The sequence below is a fragment of the Vidua chalybeata genome, chromosome 6, assembly GCF_026979565.1.
Source record: "Vidua chalybeata isolate OUT-0048 chromosome 6, bVidCha1 merged haplotype, whole genome shotgun sequence".
In the NCBI taxonomy this organism is placed as follows: Eukaryota; Metazoa; Chordata; class Aves; order Passeriformes; family Viduidae; genus Vidua; species Vidua chalybeata.
In genome coordinates, this window is record NC_071535.1 from 52,498,362 (window position 1) to 52,521,146 (window position 22,785).

Sequence of the window (22,785 nt, forward strand, 5' to 3'; positions counted from 1 at the left end):
ACAAGGAGAGCAGGAACACAAGTGCCAACAGAAGAACTGCTGTGAAAGGTCAAGGCTCTCTACCAGCTGTACCAGCTCCACCTTCAGCAGCAGCAGACCACTCAACCACGCCACGTTTCAGCTGTCAAACCACTTGTTTAAATTTTAACTAAACTTTCAGCTGTCTTCAAAACACAAGTATCTATTTAAGGCTCAGGAAGATAACCCAGACCAGGCTGTAGCAGCTCCTGCACACCTCAAATGAGTTATCATTCCAGCTGCTGATTTGTGATCACTTCAGTGTGAAGTATAAACGGAAATATTCAAACAAGGACAAAAAAAAGTCAGCAACCTTCATGTACACATATTTCTGTCAAATCCTTTTTACCACAACTTTTCCAGACTAATCTTTGTGAAGGAACCTCAAAAATACTCTTGTTTTGTGGTACTTAAAAAATACCTTCTGTTGTGGGCTAAACTGAACTGGAAGACTGCAGAAGGAAAAGCACTGGGGGCAGAAGGAAAGATGCCAGACAAAGATTTTGCTTGCCTGAGGTAAAACATTCTGCATAAAGCCACCTACGTGACACTGCAAAATTGTTTGTAAGTAAAAACAACCACAAAAAAAATAATTCTGAACATACGCAAGGTACAAAAAAGGATTTGTCATGTATTTATGAAAGCAAATGGAAACATATCTAAACATACATATAAACATTTACAATAAACTGCAAATTTTCTCCCTTCATATGTACATGAAATGCAGTGTTTGTGAAAAGCTCTAGGCAGCTCTGACAATTAACATCAGAAGCATCAGTGAAAAAAATAACATAGTTCTATACTTTTGAAGTTTTGGGTATTATAAATACCCACATTCTTACAAAAGAGATGAGATTTATTTTTCAATAAAATAATTTTCTATTCATTATCTAAGAGGAATATGGCCTTTGCTTATATTCTGTTTGTATCTTTTTTAACACATTTTCCAGAACTACCACAGAATTTATAAGATGCCTCTACTTTCCCATGCTGAAAGACATAACACTGTTAGCACTTACTAGATGTGTATGGGCTATGAAGGCAGGATCTAGACAACTTTAGCTTTCTCTCGCTTTTTTTTTTTTTTTTTTCCTGTGCATGCTTGGAATAACTCAAGAATTTGTATTGTTTGTGCTTTATCTAAAATGCCTAATTGAAAATTAGAACCCTGTGTTCTAGCAATAACCACACAGTGAAGCTAAGAACCTTTTGGTCAAGAGTCATAAAATCAGGATAGCTTTCCTTTGTGCAAAAGCACATAAAGGATTTCAAACCTATAATTTCTAAAAGGTACACTTAACACAGGATTTATTTTTAAGCGGAAAGCTGAAATTTTTATCTTCATTTTCTTAAAATAGAGATGCTCTTCAAAACAGACAGACACTAGGATGGAATTACAGGAGACATTCTATTGTAGGGTCTTTCACTATAGCTACTTTCACTTTTTATTACAAGAAAAGGCCCCAATTTAAACTTGCTTACAAGATAGAAACAATTTTCTTCTTGTAAGGATTCTCTTTCATTACTTCCTCAAAGCCTTCATACTTCAATAATAAAACATTCATCTTTGGAATACACTGTGCAAAGATTCTGACTATCCATTTATTCATATTTTCATAACATTGAAAAGAAATCTAAGTTGTTCTCTAAATTGTTAAGGTAACAGCCAGCTTGTGGGGTGCAAAACCACAAACGAAGCAAACATTTCTATGACCAAGAGACTCAAGAGAGACAACTCCAGAACAGCAAGGTCATTGAATGCCACCATTTTTTATTAATACAGATACCATTTGTCTAGAGTACATGTAGGCTAATGTAAAATTAATTGTCTGGCAGTCATTAAGCAATGGTCTCTGAAAACTCAGAAAGGAGAAAGCCATCTCTCAAAATACTTCCAAAAAGCCACAACCCTTTGTTGCAGGTCATTAGAATTCTATGTAATAACTAAGGTTTTAAAAATGATAGATTAAAAAAAAATTAATTTAGGCAGAATTGTGGACTTAGTGGAATTAGGATTTCAGCTTATAAGAAGTTGTGATGAAACAAAAGGAATAGCTTTTAAACAGATTGAATAAAAGGAAGCTTTATTCTGAACACACAGGAAGAATCTCCCACAGAAAACCAAGGCAATTAGAAACAAGATGCATACATCAAACAAGAAATTACATTGCAGATAGATGGTAAGCTGGTGAATGATAATAGCTAATTGTGAATTCAGAAAACTCTGGGTAAAAAAAACAAAATTAAATGTGTTTTTCTACTCATGAGAATCAGAGAAATAAATTAATTTTATCTATACCCATTCCCAACTTCAGCATCCAAGCTCACCCTGCCCATTTCCACAAGGAAACAGGAAGAAGGAACAGAGTGCAGAACAGAAAAGCCCACTGTTTCCTTCTGCAACTCTATCCCTATGAGCACTTAAAGATCCAAAATGTTGGCAGAAGTACCCCATTTGCCATTCTTTTAATAAGAAACTAAGATGCCTTTGTAATTTATGACACAACAAACACCTTCGGGTGTTAAACATGAAATTATTTAGACTACATTCTAAAAAAGTAGACACATGCTACTCTTGGGTAATTAGGAGGAAATAGTGGGATTTAATTTGAATATAGAATTCCAAATGTGCCTGCAGTTGCCTCTTGGAATCAAACTCCTTCTACAACCTGAAGGAGTTCTGCTCTACCACATCCCTTCTTGCACTGAAGTTCTCCATGTGATCCTCTCAGTTTGTGAGATGGGCAGGCCAGAGGCACACACAGGATTCAAGACTCCAGAACATCATGAATTTATACAACAGTATAATAATATTGATCAACTGGTTCTCAATGCCTTTCCCAAAGGATCTCACTATTCTGCTCAGCTTTGACCACAGCTGAGCAGTGAGCTGACATTTTCAGCATCTCTTCTCTGAATGGTAATGGCTAATTTAGAGCATTTGTGTATGTACCTATCTTTTTTCCCCCCACAAGGGAAAGGTACTTTATACCCTGATCCTCTGTTCTGCCTCACTACTTTATAAAAACAACTGCCAATGGTACCTATTTGAATTTCCATGAGATGAGTTCACTGAGCAGTGAAGAAATTCTAAATTGTTGTAATAAAAAAGTTTATTTTTGACTCAATCAAGATGAATAACAGGTAGCCTTGCTGACAGTAATACTGCATTTGTTTTCTGGAAGAGGAGAAGAAAAAATTCATTGATCTTTTGCTAGCACACTATAAAATATCTGCACATATACCTTAAATGCCTATATAACTTCTTGTAAGGAAGTGAGAAGAGAGACATTTGGTTTTACTGTTTTCTGAACACAATCATAAAAAAGAAAACAAGAAATCAAAGTAAGAAGTGGAAAAGCTGAAGACGTGAAATCTTGAAAAACCTTGTTTAAGACACATTTCACCCCAATCAGAAGCTCACCAAGATTAAAGAAAAAAAAAAGCTTTGAACAAAGTAGATCAAATGTCTGAAAATGTAAGAATCACTGGAAGTGTACATGGTTGTTTTATCTTTATACTTAAATATTATTTCCCTAGTCTTTTAAGTGCATTTAAATTGAGTAGACAAGTCAAAATAGTAAATAATATTAACATTATCAAAAGCAGCTACTAGTTTATTAATGTGAAGAGTCACAGTATAAAGAGTAATCTTTTACATTGAATTTTCATGCCCTATATAATAGCAAAATATTAGTAATAGTGATATACACAGAAATTTCAAAACAACCCCTTATCAGCGGCTGATAATACAACAGCAATCTACATGACATACTCAGCTGGGTACTCTGCTGCAGTTTTGTGGACTTATTTTTGAAAGCCAGATTATTCATGTCATTAACAATGTGCATCTTTAATTCTCAAACTTGCCAGCAAATTTTTTGTTTTGTGAAACAAAAAATTGTCTCACAATTGAGCACAATTGTGGAGACAGGCATTGGATGCAATTCAGACAAGATCTACACAAAACATTCATTACAAGAGTTTGAAGATCTGCTTATTGCATATGAGATGCAAACAAAAAACTCCATAAGGAAGAAACCACACTTCATTGTCAAAAAAAATCTTGTGTTAGCTTTTTGATGGCAAAGTCCTCCCATCAAAGCAATGAGCTCTTCTGCAAGTACAATTTTGCACTGAACAAAGAGCTGGCATATGCAGCCACTCAGAGCCTGCAGGAGTGAGGCTGAACTCCACAAACACCAGATGACTTTTCAGATCTAAAATTTAGTAAGGATTGCACATTGACTACCTTACAGACCCTGAGTAATCCCTAAATTAAATGGTAATAGAGTGCATAGGAGCTTCATTTCTGGTCCTACAAGCTCAGAATTAATCTCCCAAATTCTTCCACAGGTTGAAGGAAGTATACAACCTATTGCTCCAATATAAAACCATTTTTAAGACTAAGGGATATCAATTATTATGACAAAGCCTCAGAGGAACAGGAAATTATTCACAAAATCAACAAAAATGTGATGATACTGTACACATGGGGAACGTGTTGAAAAGCAAATAGATGTGTCCTCATCTGCAAGAACAAAAACACCTTAAAACTGTTTCTCCTTACCAGATTTATATATCAGAATAACCAGTTTAAGCAGTTACTTCTAGAGATATGCAGTAACCTATTATGCATGTCTGTCTCTTACTCACTTATTTATTTACTTAAGGAATCCCAAAGAAATTCCAGATTTCATAAAAGACACAGTATGGCCTTGAAGTGCAATGGTCAGTCAGAGCACATGTCCATGTGCTGGGATTGTGTTCTGAGCTCTACCTCACACAAGTCATCCTGACTGAATTATAAAGCAGAACAGTGGTTTTTAATTGGAACATGCTAAGCAGTATCATCATCTTGATTATTACTAGGGGATGTTAAATTTCTAATACAATCCCTTGCTTTTCATCAACTAGTTAAGCATCAAGGCACTGGACTTTTATGAGGCACCTTGATTGCATATATTGATTTGTGTATTGATAAACCACTAGTTATTCCAAATTTCTCTATGTAGTTGTTGCTTTTCTTGACATAGTTACAAAGTAGGTAATTTCATATAGAAAGCAAATAAAGCCTTGAATTACATGTGGTGTAGCATGCCGAGAGAAAGCAGCTCGGCAGTTCCAACTAGACTGCAGCATGGCATTAATATTGACAGAGACAAGAACAACACACCAGTTCTGTGAAGTTCTCAATTTCTCTAAATCATAGGGCATTCACTTAGGAAAATAACAAAATCACATGTGATGACAGTATCTGAAGTACCTGAGACACTGTCTAGCAAGTGCCACTGCCTAATTTACAGCTTTCAGGAGAGATGCTTGTTAACATTAAATCTTAAGATACCGTTTTATTTTGCTTCATTGTTGTAAAAAGCTGAATATGTTCCAAGCACCTGCACTGGGTCAGGAAGAAAGCCCTCAAGCAATATGCTTCATTTTATTGATATAGCAATATAACAGGACAGGCTGCTTTTTATCCATAAAATTGTGAAAGCTGCATACTTCTATCAAGTTGATACCAGAATCTCATCTTTCAGGTGTTTTCAGTTCAACAATACCTGAAAGCTTTACTCTGCAGAAATCTCAAAATCAGTAATACAGAAAGAATGTCATATACTTTTGGATGCAATTGTTAGCCAACATTTCATCACGGCTTCATGAACTCATATGGCTGATGAAAGTTCTGTAAAGCTTCAGTTTCCAGCACTCCACGATGCTTTAACTACCGTATGAAAAAGAATTTCAAAAAGCAACACATAACCCCATTTCAAACAAGCACAAACTCCCCTTAGTGCTATTGCAATACAGTAAGGTGGAATTGTTTCTAAATGAACTTTCATGTGAGACAGATGTGTCAATCTGCTGACACAAGAACACATAAAATCACATGTAGGGCTCTGTAGCAGAGTTCAAGCATAATGAGGACAGGACGTGTATTAATTCTCTGCACCCATCAGAGATACAAAGCAAAGGCTTTAGGAGTGCTGGAGTGTGTGTAACAGGTAATATGAAGGTCAAAAACACTTAGCATTCTTCTCCTGATCTTCTGGTCATGAAGTTAGACATAATTAAGCCATTAGGTTTTCCTTTATGTTTTATGTACTACTTTTTAAATAAGCAAATGCTGCCATTTTTAAGCTTTTAATCAAGCAAAGACAGAATCTTGCTTCTTACTGAAAGCAAACAGGAAATGTCAAACCATACAATCATTTAGGCTGGAAAAGACCCTTAAGATCAGTGAGTCCAACCATCAACCCAGCACTGCCAAACCCACCACTAAACCATACCCCCAGGTGCCACATCTCCCCATCTTTTAAATACCTTCAGGAGGGTTACTCAACTACTTCCCTGGATAAACATCATCATATTGCAGGAAAATACATCAATCTGACCAAAAACAAAACAAAACAAAAAAACTACTGCAAGAAAGCCAGCGAGCGTTGACTGACATTCTCAAAAATGGATGTTGAAAAAATCAATTTTAGGTATTTAGGTATCTAAATTACTAAATGATTTCTTCTCTCAGAGTGCTGAAAATCTAACTTCCTCTGATGGATTTAACTAGGATAAATGGGTTCTCAGCACTTCAAAATTTTAAAAACAGAAAAAATCAAAACAAGTAGAGTTGGTTCTTTATGTCACTCCTGGGTACAAATCTTCAGTTAACTCCTTTAGCCTCACAAAAATACTACAGAGCTTTAACATGGAATGAAGTAATCAAATTACTTTACCCCTCCAGATGTGCAAATTCAGCATCATATATACTCTCCACTCACAGAATTAATTTTTATTTGAAAGCAGAAATAGAAACTAGTGCATTTCATAGGATATCTATTTTTTCCTTGGAGTTATTCTAGCACAATAGTGATCACAATAGGCCCCTACTTGTCATATGAGATCTGACAAGATCACAACCTGAGCTCCTTTGGCTGCAACTCTACCCTCTTACATCAGCAAAACAGTGCACAGTTTGAAGATCCCGCTGCTAAGACAAAAGACGGATCAAACAGAATTTATATACCATACATTGTACAGGCTTGCACAACTAACTTACCAAAGGATAATCACAGCAGAACAAAAAAAGGGAATTCAAATATAGGATTTTACAAGGGAACTGATGATGAGGCAAGAAAGGAGTATTTTCCCCAAGAAACTTAGAATATAATTTTGGGGATAAAGTGGCATGAGGCACAGGGTAGGTCTCCAGCTGTTGCTTTTCGTTCTTTTCTTCTCTCTCCGACTTCCTTGTTTTCACCCGGTCTGCTTTCCCAGGGCGCTGGCCAGGCGCTTCCGGGAGCAGCCGGAGAGAGAGAGAGGCAACAAACACCTCTGTGGGTTCGTCTGATACGGACAGAGCTGTTTAGAGAGCGCGAGCAAGACCGGGATAAAGAGACTCAAGAGAGTTGTTGTGCAGTCCAAAGTAGGTTGTATTTGCCCGATCGCCGCACATACAAGTGACCCCGATCTGGGGTCCAGACAAAGGTTTTATAGGGGAAAATAAGAGATAAGGTGAAACCAATAGAACAATGCCCAGTGTGAATACATTATAGGTAAAATCCAATGGGAATAACTCCAGGAGGAAGGATGAATACACGTAAAAATACAGAATAGAAACTCCAGCTTCAGGTTTAGGAAACAGAAACTCCCATCTCAAATTCACAAAGCCTTTTTGCTCCGTTTGCGTAGCTGCACACTGCAACATCCAGCCATCCAGTGGTGGCTTCCACCATGGTCAGCACGTAGCACTTGCCTTGGTGTGTCTGAGGCAGTATGATGTAGTCAATCTGCCAGGCCTCCCCATACTTGTACTTGGACCACTGTCCACCATACCATAGAGGCTTCACCCGCTTGGCCTGTTTGATGGCAGCACACGTCTCACAGTCATGGACAACCTGAGAAATGCTGTCCATGGTTAGATCCACCCCTTGGTCTCGTATGCCCACTTGTAGGTGGCATCTCTGCCCTGATGACCTGAGGCATCATGAGCCCATCGAGCCAGGAACAACTCCCCCTTATGGTACCAATCTAAGTCTATCTTTGACACCTCTATTCTTGCTGCCTGATCTACCTGCTCATTGTTTCGGTGCTCCTCATTAGCCCGACTTTTGGGGACATGGGCATCTACATGACGGACTTTCACCGTTAGTTTCTCCACCTGAGAGGCAAAGTCTTTCCATATATCAGCAGCCCAGATTGGTTTTCCTCTACGTTGCCAGTTGGCCTTTCTCCACCTTCCCAGCCAACCCCACAGAGCATTGGCTACCATCCACGAATCAGTATAAAGGTAGAGCTTTGGCCACTTCTCCCTTTCAGCAATGTCCAGGGCCAGCTGAACGGCCTTGAGTTCAGCCAGTTGGCTCAATCCACCTTCTCCTTTGGTAGTTTGTGCAACTTGTCGTGTGGGGCTCCATACGGCTGCTTTCCACTTCCAGTTCATCCCTACGATGCGACAGGAACCGTCAGTGAAAAGGGCGTAGCGTGTTTCCTCTGCTGGTAGTTGGTTATATGGTGGAGCTTCTTCAGCCCTTGCTGCTTGTACCTGCTCCTCGTCGTCAGTGAGACCAAAGTTTTCACCTTCCGGCCAGTTCGTAATTACCTCTAAAATCCCAGGGCAATTCAGGTTTCCAATACGGGCGCGCTGGGTGATGAGGGCAATCCATTTGCTCCATGTGGCATCAGTGGCATGGTGGGTAGTAGGAACCTTTCCTTTGAACATCCACCCCAGCACTGGGAGTCGGGGTGCCAGGAGGAGTTGTGCTTCCGTGCCAATCACCTCCGAGGCTGCTTGAACTCCTTCATAGGCAGCCAAGATTTCCTTCTCTGTGGGGGCGTAGTTGGCTTCGGATCCTCTGTAACTTTGGCTCCAGAATCCCAGTGGTCAGCCTCGAGTCTCACCAGACACCTTCTGCCAAAGGCTCCAGGACAAACCATTGTTCCCAACTGCAGAGTAGAGCACATTCTTGACTTCTGGTCCCGTCCTGACTGGGCCAAGGGCTACAGCATGAGCGATCTCCTGCTTGATCTGGGTGAAGGCTTGCTGCTGCTCAGGGCCCCAGTGGAAATCATTCTTCTTGCGGCTAACCAGGTGCAAAGGGCTCACAATCTGGCTATACTCGGGAATATGCATTCTCCAAAAACCTATGGCACCTAGGAAAGCTTGTGTTTCCTTTTTGCTGGTTGGTGGAGACATCGCCGTGATTTTGTTGATGACTTCAGTGGGAATCTGGTGCCGTCCATCTTGCCATTTCACTCCCAGGAACTAGATCTCTTGGGCAGGTCCCTTGACTTTGCTCTTCTTGATGGCGAAGCCAGCTTCTAGCAGTACCTGGATGATCCTCTCACCTCTTTCAAACACTGCTGCCGCTGTGCTCCTCCACACAATGATATCATCGATGTATTGTAGGTGTTCTGGAGCATCACCCTTTTCCAGTGCAGCCTGTATCAGTCCATGACAGATGGTGGGTGTTTCCACCCCTGGGGCAGTCGGTTCCAGGTGTACTGCATGCCCCTCCAGGTGAAAGCAAACTGAGGCCTGCATTCTGCTGCCAGAGGAATGGAGAAAAACGCGTTAGCAATGTCAATAGTAGCATACCACTTTGCTGCCTTGGACTCCAGCTCGTACTGGAGTTCCAGCATGTCCGGCACAGCAGCACTCAGCGGTGGAGTCACTTCATTTAAGCCACGATAGTCCACAGTCAATCTCCATTCTCTGTCAGATTTGTGCACAGCCAGATGGGGCTGTTGAAGGGTGAGTGGGTTTTGCTGACCACCCCTTGGCTCTCCAGCTCACAAATCATTCTGTGGATGGGAATCACAGCCTCTTGATCCGTCCGATACTGCCAGCGGTGCACTGTCGAGGTTGCAATTGGCACGCGTTGCTCTTCCACCCTTAGGAGTCCTACTGCAGACGGGTTTTCTGACAGTCCAGGCAAGTTGTTTAATTGCTTAATGTCCTCTGCCTCTACAACAGCTATTCCAAAAGCCCACCTGAGTCCCTTTGGGTCTTTGTAATAGCTGTTCCGGAGGAGGTCTATGCCTAGAATACACGGAGTGTTTGGGCCAGTCACTATAGGATGTTTTTTCCACTCCTTACCAGTTAGGCTCACCTCGGCTTCCACCAGGGTCAATTGCTGCGATCCCTGCCGCGTCCTGTCCCAACTTCGCAAGAGCAGATCCCTTGCTAGCCCCAGATAGCTCTTTTCGGGGCGAGAAGGGCAGCACGAGGCACTCCCTACTGAACCCAGCTGGGCTTTAGAGAGTGCCTTCATGGGTCCGAGGACATTGCTGATCCCACCAGCAAGGTGCCGGAGCCTTCCCCCAGATTGGGGTGACTCCGGGTGGTGGTAAAGTCTCTCCTCCAACCCGTGCCTTCAAAGAAAGACTCAGTAGTCTTCAGTCGTCTGGTCTCAAGGCAGTTTATTGCATGTTATCTCAAGGCACACAGACTCCCTGACATTGTCCCTGACTCCTTCTCCCTCTGCGTCTCTCTCCGTCTTCGTCTCATCTTCCTTTGTCTCTGTCTCTGTCTCTCGAGGGGCTGGTGCCATCTTTTATATCACACATTACGTATTAGATGTTTATAGTTTTTCCCCAATGCCTATTACCTATGTTAAACAGTGACTTTCTACTCTAAACCAATCTGTGAGTGCCAACACCACCAAGAACATGGGGAATAGGAAGAAGAAAGAAGGAGGACAGGGCACGTCCAAATCCCTCCATCTTAGAACCTCTGACCCCCATGTACAAAACTCAGACCCCTCTGTACAAGGCCTAAAACCCCCCTGTACAGCACTCAAAAATCCTACCTTTTACTTTGTGATTACTTCTATTATAATATCTAAACTTTTGTGATTTCTTGTTCTTCCTGCAAAGTTGGTAAATTGTTCCATAGGTCAAACTCAAGACCACAGGGGTTTCTGGCTGCCTGCCAGGGTCTCAGAGGCTTCTGCCCTGGACCTGGAACATCCAAGAGTGTCTGAGGGACACCTTGGGTTCCGACAGCAAGGAAGGAGGCAACACTCCAGGGGGTAGGTCCAAGATTTATTGTGACTCCAAGGACAGCCCCAGAGCCCAACAGCACTCAAAAAGGTCCCAGAAGACAGTGAGCTCTGGGCTTCGAGCAGGCCCTGATACAGGGTGGGCGGGGAAACCCGATCAGCCAATGGGAGAAGACATGGGCATGGCCCTCCGAGGGAAGGACAGCCGAGGTATCCACTCAGCAGGGAGGAGGGGAGGGACCCCAGGCCATTGTCCAGTCACCCAGTGACCCCGGCAGAAAGCTTCCAGACAGAGGGGAAGGATGGACAAGTCACCTGGGTGGGATCAGGGGTCTGAGTCAGGGTTTTTGGGATTGATGGACACACAGGTGCTGATGGGAAAACCCGGAATGAACCTAAAAGGCACAAGGGGGGGTACAGAAGGATAAACCATCTTGAACATACATATAGTGGAGCCTAAAAACACAACTCCACATCTCCCTCTTTTTTGTTTTAAAAAGAAAAGAAGGAAATGGATTAAACCGGGGTTTCTGAGTCCATCTGATCTTTGAACCAGGGATCTTGATTCAGAGGCTCTTCCTCTGGAGCAGGATGTTCATCTTCATTGATGGAGAGACGGACTCGATTAACTGAGATGGTGGAGTTCAGCGCCTTCAGAATAAGTCCCTTTAAAATACTAAAACCAGTGATAAACGCAACAAGAACTAGTATAAGTAACAGTCCAGTTTGAATTAGTGATTTGATCCAACCCGAGAGTCCCCATTCTTGGAAAAGAGACCCCAGCCAGTCCGATGACTCTTTCTTTAGGTCGCTGATCAGGTTCTGCATCTTTTGTATTGTGGCATGGATGTCCTCAGCCCTTGAACTTAAATTTAAACAACATAAACCTGCAAATTCTTCACAGCGGTGATTATGTAGGAGCAAAAGAAAATCAATTGCAGCCCAGTTTTGGAGGGTGGTCTGCCTCGGTATTTCCTCATCTGATAGGAGCTCCAAGAGGGCAGTTGAAGTAAGATTGGCTTGCTTAGCAACCCAACACTCGAGGAGTACCAATTCCCCAACTGTTTTTGCTATAGCCATCCATGGCAAAAGCACAATGGCAGCTATGTTTTTGGATGTAGACCAATGGATAGCCTGAGAGTCACAATTGTGATCCCAATCCTCAAGGTTAGTGTCCCTTTTTTGGCATACCAATTGATAGGTTTTCTTTAGATTTTGCCAATGCGAAATTTGAGTTTTATTAGGTGTAAACAAGCTCAGCTGCCCAAAGGTACAAGGGCCTCCGATCAGGCGAGGGGGGATGCCTGCCCAAGCCCGCCAACCGCAGATGAGGAAGATGCCTTTAGGTAGGGAGTGGGGTTTATTATCAGGGGTAGAGTATGTGGGGACTTGGATTACCCTCTGGCACCATTCCTTTGCGCTGTACTCAATGGTGGTCTGCCTGATCTCAATGGCATGTCGGTCTTGGGGGTCAGGGATAATTGCGAAATGTACACAGGTAAAAGCAGGGGAGGAGCCAAGCAACTCTAATTCTTCAGGGTTATAGTTCATTACGGGGAGCAGTTTGACCCATCTCCTCCATGCGTCTGGTTGGTGGGCGATGAATGAGTGGGTTTCCCTGCCAGAGGAAGAAGTGAGTTTGGCAAAAGTGAAAGGGAATTTGTTCATCTGGTATGGGATCCCCACGAGGCAGGATAGGAGAGGGTCAGATGCAGAGGATGTGGGTAAGCAAATGTGATCTTGATTTACTGATTTTACCAATGTGGTCCACACATTGGCCCTGGGCTGAGGAACAATCCATGCCAGCTGGGGTGGCGAGATGGTCGCCAGGATGAGGAGGATGAGGCCCTTTTTCAGTGACATCATGGGTTGGATCCAGATGATTTCTGCAAAGTAACTGAGATACAAATCAATTACTTAGGTAGGGGAGGACTAAATCAAAAGGAAACAGAGAGCTGAGGGAGCTGGAGAGAGAGGATGAATCTGAAAGGGATGCTTTCCGCTGCCTTCTCAGGGCTGCATTCTCCACCTGAGGACTGACAATGATTGGTTGTGCTTTGGGGATGTGTGGTTGCACAAATTTTGAGGGGACCCATCTCAGGCCTGAGGGTGTGGACACATAAGCATACCCACGACCCCGGGTTACTAAGTCGTAGGGTCCCTCCTGCTGCCACGTTTCTGGGTTTTTTTATGATGACAGGAGGTTTCTCCTTGAATTTGGCTTCTGGGTAGGTGTGAAAATGCCAGATGATTGGCGGGTTTAGATTTTCAAAGGAACAGTTCAGGAAGTTGATTGTGAAAAGTGCCCTAGCAAGCTGGACCTGGGGGGACTCCACCTTCATCACTGGCTGCTGTTGTTTGAGAACTCTTTTTAAGCTCTGGTGGGTCCGCTCCACCACGGCTTGACCTGATGGGGAATAGGGGATACCGGTCTTATGTTCTATTCCCCATTGTTGCAGGAAGCTCTTGAGTTCCTTGGAGGTATACGCTGGGGCATTGTCTGTTTTGATCCTTTTAGGGACGCCCAGCGTGGAGAAAGCCTGTACCAGGTGTTTCTCGGCATCAGCAGCTCTCTCCTCTGCGTGGGCAGAAGCAAAGACAGCTCCAGAGAAAGTATCCACAGAGACATGAACAAACTTAAATCTGCCAAAAGAGTGGATGTGTGTTACATCCATTTGCCACACCTCGCAGCTTCTCAGCCCTCTAGGGTTGGCCCCTGCACTCACTGCTGGTATTAGGAGCGACTTACAGCAAGGACATGTGGCAACAATGGCCCGGGCCTGGTCACGGGTGAGCTGCAATTGTCTCACCAGGCCGGGAGCATTCTGATGATGGAGCTGGTGACTGATTTTTGCCTGTTGGAATTTGTCTGGGAGTGGAGCCATCTGCACGGGGGCGGCTGCAAGGGAATCAGCATGCCAACAACCCTCTGCCAGAAACCCCAGCAGGTCGGTATGTGACCTGACGTGCTTTACATAGAAAGGTTGCTCTCTGTGGGAGACTAATTTTATTAACTTTGAGAGCAAATTGTGCAAGGCAAGGTTGGAAACCCCCTGCAAAACCACATCTTGAGCTCTAGACACTACACCTGCTATATAGGCCGAATCAGTGACCAGATTAAAAGGTTCAGAGAACCTCTCAAAAGCTTTAATGACTGCAGCCCACTCAGTGATCTGAGGCGAGCCTTCCACCTCAGCAATGTCTGACTCCCACTGCTGAGTCTGAGGATTCTTCCAAGTCACTACGGATTTGTGGGACCCTCCGGACGCATCAGTAAAGACGGTCAGAGCCTTTAAGGGTTTTTTACTTTGAATAATTTTGGTTGACAATGTGAATTGAACATCCAGATTAAAAATTTTGCGGGCCGGTCTCAAAACAGAAAGTTGACTGCTGTAGCTATCTAGAACGAATTGCAGAGCCTGATTTTCTTGTAATAAATGTTCCAACATGGCCTTGGTAAATTGGCCCGATTCTAATTTCAAAGGAATGTGAATGCACTCCAAGTCACATCCGGCCAGCTCCCTGATCCTGGCTCTGGCCTTACGGATCAATTCTGCTACCAGCTCCTGTGGCCGTGTCATTCTTTTGGATCTTTGATGACTTATGAAGACCCACTCTATAATCAGGAGAGGATCCTTCTGGTCCCGGTCCTTCTTTTCCCTGCGAGTGTCTTTCCACTGAAAGATGACTCCGTGGAGGTGTGGCAGTCTGCCCAGCACTATAAATTTAAAGGGCATGTTTGGATCGTATCTATGAGCCTGCCGGGCAGACATTGTCTCCTGGACTTTCTCCAGCGCAGCCCTAGCCTCTGGGGTAAGAACCCTAGGAGAACTAGGCTCCTCTCCCCCTTTCAATAAATTGAAGAGGGGGGCTAGGTCCTCGTTTGTAATACCCAGCCAGGGCCTTACCCAGTTTAAAGAGCCACACAGCTGCTGGACATCCGCTAAAGTCTCAATGTTATTTTTAATTGCCAATTCTTGCGGAACAATGGTCCACTTACTAATTTCCAGACCCAGGTACCTCCAAGGCAGCATCCTCTGAACTTTGTCCACGCGACGCTCAAACCCTGCAACAACCAATGCATTAGTTGTCATGTCAAGCATGTGTGTAAGTAGATCGTCATTGGGGGCACAAACTAAAGTATCATCCATATAGTGGTGGATAATCACGCCGTCCTTAGTTGCACGGACCGGGGCCAGCAATGAGGAGACATAACACTGGCAGATAGTCGGGCTGTTTTTCATGCCCTGAGGAAGGATTTTCCAATGGTATCTCTTCATTGGGGCTTCTCGATTGATGGAGGGAACTGAGAAGGCAAAACGTGGCGCATCTTCAGGGTGCAAAGGAATTTGGAAAAAACAGTTTTTTATATCAATAACTGCCAGATTCCAATCTTGGGGTAACATTGTAGGGGACGGCATCCCTGGCTGGAGAGGACCCGTATCTTCAATTACTTTGTTAATTTCTCGGAGATCATGGAGGAGCCGCCACTCATCCTTGCCAGGTTTTTTGAGGACAAAGATCCTCAAAGTTGCTGGGGAATTCCAGGGAGATGTTGTTTCCTGGATGTTCCCCTTGGCTAATTGCTCTGCCATGAGCTTCTGGAGCGTTTTTAATTTTTGTTTGTTGAGCAGCCACTGCTCTACCCAGATTGGAGTATCAGCCAATTTAATTTCTGGGTGGGACGCCCCTCAGCGACTGCTGCCCGGAAAACCTGGGGGGTCGGGATGTCAATTGTGACTCCCCACTGGGCCATCAGGTCTCTCTCCCACAGGGGTTCTGTACAATCTAAAACAAATGGACGTAAGTGTGCCGATTGCCCATTTGGCCCCTCGAATTCCATGATGTTCTTTGATTGCCTAGCCAATTTCACACCCCCTACACCTTGAATGTGGCCATCCACGTCCTGCAACTCCCAATGAGATGGCCAATTCCGTGAAGGAATGACTGTCACATCTGCCCAGGTGTCTAGGAGTCCATTCATGTGTTTGCACTCACCCCCTTTCCACAAATAACAGTCAATTTTTGGGCGATCTTTTCCCAGTACCTGGGCTTGACATATCTTGTGAATCTTCTTCGGTGACAGCTTCCATAGATGTTCTGGATGTACTGGAGGACCAGTCACTGGGATAGCCTGTGCAATGATTTGCCCTTTGGGAATGAACACTGAGGGGTGAGTGCAGTGCAGCCACACTACCAAATGTTTTGTGTCTGTGGTGGTTAAACGAGGAGCAATGCTTATGTCGACTGGCGTGTGTTTAGTGTCCCCAAGAACGATTTACCTACTGCGAATATTTCGCCAGGTTCCGGGGTTCTCGGTGTCGACTGTGATGAACTGCCAATCTGTGTCTTTGGAGTGCAGAGGCTCAGTTAATGCCAGCCTACAAGGGGAAAAATTAGAACAGGTGTTAAGAATGGGTTTTGGATGGTCAGGGTCCCGACCCAACCAAAACCTGGAAATAAAAGGCACATCATCCCCCGGGTTATTCGTCTCATTTGGTAAAGTCACGTCTGGTGAATAGTTGTCTGTGTCCTCGGGTGGGTGTTGCAAGTCTCTGCCCTCCCCCTCCAGTGATGGTACTTGTCCCACCTCATTTGTGTCTGCACGCAGTGGGGGACTGCGCTGGCGATCTAATTTTTTGGACTTCCCTGCTGGTGGGAAATCCCTCCTCCCTGTTGTTGGTTTTTAAATTGGAAAAAATTGTCCTTCATTGGGCAGTGTTGTGCCCAATGTCCCTTCTGATGGCACAGATGACACGGTGTTCCTTGTCTCGGTCCCTTTGGGGGCGGTCCCGGAAAATGGCGAGGTGAGGCAGGTTTTGGTGTCAGTGGTGCAGCGGCTTCGATGATGGAAACCCTCTTAGGTGCCACTTGAAACTCTCTAGAGTCCTTTGCAGGGATGGAGACCTTCTGCGCGCAAACGTCTAGCATGTTTTGTAGGGTGGGGTCCGGATCGAGGGGGAGGCTGAGGACGGCATTTTGGCAGGCTTCATTCGCATTCTGTCGTGTGATCTCGGTAATAAATCCTCGCCGGAGCCCCTCGTCAGGCACTTGTGAATCTACTGCCTGATGCAGCCGATCTACAAAGCTCACAAAATACTCTAAAGGCTCCTGCTTAATAGACAAATAGTTAATAATTGGACCACTGGGTTTTAGTTTAAAAAAATGCTTTCTCCGCTGCATTTGCACTTTGGAGCAAAACCTCCCTTGGTATCTTTTCTGCCTGCTTTTGACCCGAAACCCAGTCCCCTGCGCCACACAAGTGGTTTACAGATATCATTGCCCCATCTGAATCATGCGAGGTATCCTGATTAGCCAAAAGGTCAGGCAACCTGTCCCTTATGTCCCTTATCCATGTGGACTCCCTCACCAAAAACTCTGCCTGAGTTATTAAACATGAAAAAAGAGTTTGCGTATCTGCCGGCACATACACTGCCGAAGACAGTGTTGCTTTCAAGAGGCCGTGGAAGTATTCACTCTCCCGGCCAAATTCCTTTTGTGCTTTACATAAATCCTTTATAACTTGTTGGGGGATGGGGACCACCATGCAAGGGGCCTAGCCCCCCGCCGGGGGTGTAGGTAACTGAAGCAGCAGTGAAGGTAGGCATGGAATGAGGCGGGTCATGGCTCCCCCTCCCCCCCCCGGAGCCCGGACCGTGGGAACCGGGAGAGAGGTTGCAGGGATCGGGGGAGGGAGCAGAGGGAGCTGAGTCAGGTCCGGGGGGAGTGGCTGGTGATGAACTCCCCCAGGGGGTGGAGTCGAAGGGCGAGGACATGCATGATTCATTAGGGGAGGAGGAAATGGGGGGAGGGTTTGGAGACCGGAAGGGGTTTTGGGAAGAAATGCAAAAAGGATTGTGGGAAGAAGGAGCCCGCGTGTTGGGAGAAGCCACGTGGCCGCCGCCATCTTGTGCCACATGGTGAGGAGAGCACATGGATGGAGCCACCACGTGGCGGCCGCCATTTTGTGTCTCCAAGGGGAAGGAATTTTTTGGAGAAACAGGGTCAGGAAAATTAAAACTAACATCGGATGGGGCTGAACAGAGTGGGTAAATAGGAATAGGGGAAGGATTCAGAACAGTGTGGCCTGCACTGTTCTGACAGGGGTCCTGGGAATTTTTAAAGGAGCCAGAAGAATCCTGTGGGCTTAGCCGGGATGCTCGTCTAAGAATTCCCGGTTTTGGGGTAGAGGGAGAGGAAAGTAGGAGTGGGATTTGTAGAACTGGGGTCAGAGTTGGGGACTGATCTATCTAGCGATGGCTGTGGCGGTGCTTCATAGTTATTTTTCACAATATCACAAATTTGGAGGGCCAAATAGGTACATTTTGAGAGAGAGGGGTCTCCCTGTTTCAAAATTTCCCTGCCGACCTGGTCCCAAAAAGGGGTTTGAAACAATTTGGAAGCTGAAATATCTGGGAAGCACTGCAACAGCCACTGAGCAAACCTTTTAACATCCCTTTTTATAAACTTTTTATTTTCCCCAACAAGGATTCCCAGAACTTGGTTATAAAGCCTCCTCTGCGGTACTGTCAGCTTAGCACCCATGCTGAAAGATGTTAAAGTGTACCGCAGAAAAACCACCTGCCGAGAAAACGAAGAAAAAAAAATCAAAGTCTGTTGCTGCCAGTTTAAAGAAACTGCCCCTCAAACTCCCCAGCACCCCAGGAAAGGGAGTTTTGGGAATCTTTCCTCCACAGAAAAGAAAACTCACCAAAAGGGAAACCTCCCCCTACCCCTTGAGGAAGACGAAACCCACCCAAAAGAGACAGAAGAAAAAACCCCCTTAGAACAACTTACCCCGTAAACAGAACAAGGAAAGGCAGAACAGGAAAAAAAAAAAAACCTCAGGCAGTGGAATGTCGATGGAAGTTCCGACTCCTACGGTGCCTTTAGGAATTGCCGGAGCTTTCCCCCGGGAGCGCTACTCCTAAAACAGAGCCTGCTCCCACCAGAGGTAGTATGACGGCCAGTGAAGATTAAGTCCAGGGTCCCAAAGGACCTCAGGTTTCTTCTGTCCGTGGGGTCAGAGGATTTCTGGCCACACGCTGGGCGCCAAACTGCCGCATCCCGTCCCAACTTCGCAAAAGCAGATCCCTTGCTAGGCCCAGATAGCTCTTTTCGGGGCAAGAAGGGCAGCAAGAGGCACTCCCTGCTGAACCCAGCTGGGCTTTAGAGAGTGCCTTCATGGGTCCGAGGACACTGCTGATCCCACCGGCAAGGAAGGAGGCAACACTCTTCAGGGGGTAGGTCCAAGATTTATTGTGACTCCAAGGAGAGCCCCAGAGCCCAAAAGTACTCAAAGACGCCCCAGAAGACAGTGAGCTCTGGGCTTCGAGCAGGCCCTGATACAGGGTGGGCGGGGAAACCCGATCAGCCAATGGGAGAAGACATGGGCGTGGCCCCCCGAGGGAAGGACAGCCGAGGTATCCACTCAGCAGGGAGGAGGGGAGGGACCCCAGGCCATTGTCCAGTCACCCAGCGACCCCGGCAGAAGCTTCCAGACAGAGGGAAAGGATGGACAAGTCACCTGGGAGGGGTCAGGGGTCTGAGTCAGGGTTTTTGGGATTGATGGACACACAGGTGCTGATGGGAAAACCCGGGATGAACCTAAAAGGCACAAGGGGGGGTACAGAGGGATAAACCATCTTGAACATACATACAGTGGAACCTAAAAACACAACTCCACAGATCCCCCTGTCACATCAGCAATGGAAACAGGCTCCGCCCCAACATGTGCCAATGGTATCAGAGTACACTGCGCACCAGTAATCAACTAAAGCATCATATTTTTGTGGCTCTGATGTATTAGGCCATTGGATCCACACCGTCCAGAAGATCCGGTTTTCCCCTGCCTCTCCCTGGCTAGAGACAGGGCTCCTCTAACCCTGGTTATTATTCCTTTCCTGGGCATACATACTAGAGGTTCCTTCAAGGGGGTCTGACAGATCGTACCTGACAGCTTGGTCATGGGAGGTTGAGGCTACCTTCACCTTGGTGGAACTCCCCCGGTTAGAGTTTCCTCCTTGAGTTGACGCACCCGTGCTGCCAGGACAGAAGTGGGTTTCCCATCCCACTTTCCCATGTCTTCCCCATGGTCACACAGGAAGAACCACAGATTAGCCCTTGGGGTGTACCCTCTCTCTCTAGCTGGGGAATGTTGGGCTCTGACTTTGGGGCCTGTGACTCACACGGGTGCTGCATTAACCTTCCTCATCTCCTCCCTCATCTCCTCTTTCAACTCCTTAATCACAGCTGAGATATGAGCCTGCATTGGGCCATTAATCATACTCTCATAATTCCTAAGTTTGTTGGCAACAGAACCCACTGTCAGAACCTAACTGCTGGTTAGTGTCAGCATCGATTGTTGCGATGAAAGTGGTATACTGAGATGGCCCAAGATTTGCTAGACTCCACAGCATTTGCCCTGTGCACCTGAACTTGTCGGGGTCATTATCATGCTGTCCATCCCTCCCAAAGAGTACCTCCAATACTGCCACTTCCCTCAGCTGTTGGATCCCTTCCTCAAGGGTCTTCCAGCGCATTCTATGATGGTGCTCCTGCATTCTCTCCCTGTGGACAAACCTCTCTCTGACACTCATTAAAAGCCGCTCCCAGAGAGAAAGGGACCCCGGCTCCCTTACAAAAATCTGATTCATACCTGAGTCCTGGGTCAAGGGTCCCAAGTTCCTTGCCTTACCACCATCCAGCTGGATGCCTGTACCCATAAGGTCCCAGACCCGGAGTAACCAGGTAGTATAAGCTTCACGTCCTCGTCGCACAATGTCTTTGTGCAGGTTACAGAGACTTTCGTATGTCAGGGACTCAGTGATGATCGCAACCTCTGGCTCCCCTGTGGGTTGTAAGGTTCCTCCATTCCTATCCCTATCTGGGTGCTCTGATTTCATCTTAGACCTCCTTGTTTCTACCGAGGCAACTGCTGCTGGCTGGGACTGCCTTTGTGGTTCAGCTGGAACCTGGACAGTTGTAACATCTGTGTGTTCCACAGCTGTACTATTAGACTGTCCCTCTTCAAGCCAAAGGGAGGGTTTCTCACCAGCTGGGGAAATGCACTCCTTCAGCATCTCACGTATCTCCTTAAGCAGAACCTTCACCCAATCTGGGTGGTTCATTTCTGAGGCGGGCTTCGGGGCAAGGTCAGGCTCTGGAGCAGCAGCATCTCTAATCTCTGGGGCAGTGTCAGGCTCTGCAGCAGTATCCCTAGTCTCTGGTGTAGGTGTCAGGGTAGTTATCCAGGTTAATCTTCCCTTATCTCTCAGTGCTAAATAGAACAGGCCTATCAGCAACACCACCCATTGTATGATGTCATTAGCATTTAGAGTGGATCTTAACCCTTCAAAAACTGGTGGAGCAGACACAAAAAGATGGTTAAAAGGTTGGGAGAAAATTTCCCCTGGTGTCATTTCCTCACAGTAGGTACCATTATTAAAGTAACCCCAAAAACATAGAGTCAGTGTGTGATAGCTCTGAATCCATGTACTCGCCTTCCAGAGGTAGTTAAAGATCCATGAATTCCTCACCTTATTAACCCATAAGCCAAACTGGATAACAGCCACAGCAGCCTTAGTTATAGGACTCATGTCTAGATAAGGGCCTACAAATGGGAGAAATATAGTCACGACCATGTGCCACCCAAACCAGGGTAAACTAGACCACATGGTGACACTTAAAGATGTTTCAATATCAGCACACACAAAAAAATTAGATTACCTAAGAACTGTTAATCCTTTTTTCCTCTCAATGGCCTCGAGCCCCACATTGGGTGCCAAAATCTGTCTTCGTTTGAAAAGACAGGAGTCTGTGAAGGAAGGCAAGGGCCTCCCGTGAAATGGAAAAGGTAAACCCCCTCCCTCCAAATTAACACAATTTCAAAATAAAAAGGCTCTCAGGCAAAGATATGGGAATGGGAATAACGGGTCTTTACTAGGAAAAAACAAAAAAAAAATGTAATCAGTACAAACAAAACTACTGACAGAGTCAGAAACCTGACACCCTGAGGAGTCAGGGTGTTAGTGATAGTCCAGTTAAATGGTGGCTGCTCCTCCTCCTCCTGGAGTGGCAGATGAAATGCTGCTTAAACGATGGTCCAGGAGAAGGGTGTAGTTTTCTCTGAAGGTCTGGTGATAGAGGAGATGGGCCTGGTCTTCCTCTGGGAATCCAGTGAAGAGGCTGAGGCTGAGTTGCTGTCTCAAGAAATGCTGATTTTATGCAGGTAGGGATCCTCTGGGTGGAGCATCTTACAATGGGATGATGTAACTTTATCAGTCATGCAGTGAGCCATTCAATGGCACATTAACAGAAGATATCTCCCCGGAGGGAGACAATGTTCTTGGAAAAGATAAGAAAACTGCCCAACAGAAGATACCTGCCCCACCTCAGACAGATGGCAAATAGAATATATGCTTATCTTACAAGCCAGGACAAAGTGCTTTAAATGACAGCATGAAATGTGCAGAACAGTAATAAAATCATGTGTTAACATCATGATTAAAACTAATTTGTGTTAATGTGATGATTAGTAATGAACAGCATCTCTGATACATGTCAAAATGATGATTCAAAAAGATGCTCACCCAGAACAACACTGTAGCTCCTGAGATGCAAAATCGCACAGCCTGGCTAGTTAAAGGCAAATAAGGCTCCATCTCCTGAAACAGTCAAGTACAGCAGGGGTCATGTTATTCCCACATCTTACTCTAACATCAAGCAGCACACAGAGCTCTCACCAGCTCACACTTGCTCACATCCA

At 45.3% G+C, this 22,785-nt stretch overlaps 1 protein-coding gene across 9 annotated transcripts in view; it reads right to left on the reverse strand.

Annotated features, from left to right (window-relative positions):
- Window positions 1-11,048: 11,048 nt before the first annotated feature.
- Window positions 11,049-22,785, reverse strand: part of LOC128789028 (anoctamin-5-like) — a 42,531-nt gene continuing 30,794 nt past the window's right edge. For 5 of the 9 annotated variants that reach the window (XM_053944453.1, XM_053944448.1, XM_053944451.1 and 2 more), the window contains 3 exons: window positions 22,610-22,684; window positions 16,301-16,399; window positions 11,049-12,915 (listed from right to left, as the gene is read on the reverse strand). In XM_053944453.1, the coding sequence (XP_053800428.1) occupies window positions 11,535-12,884 (1,350 nt within the window). In that variant the 5' untranslated portion in view covers window positions 12,885-12,915; window positions 16,301-16,399; window positions 22,610-22,684 and the 3' untranslated portion in view covers window positions 11,049-11,534. Of the gene's footprint in view, window positions 12,916-16,300; window positions 16,400-21,932; window positions 22,685-22,785 lie in introns of those variants that run through there. The other 4 variants (XM_053944455.1, XM_053944456.1, XM_053944450.1 and 1 more) reach the window with 3 other exon arrangements.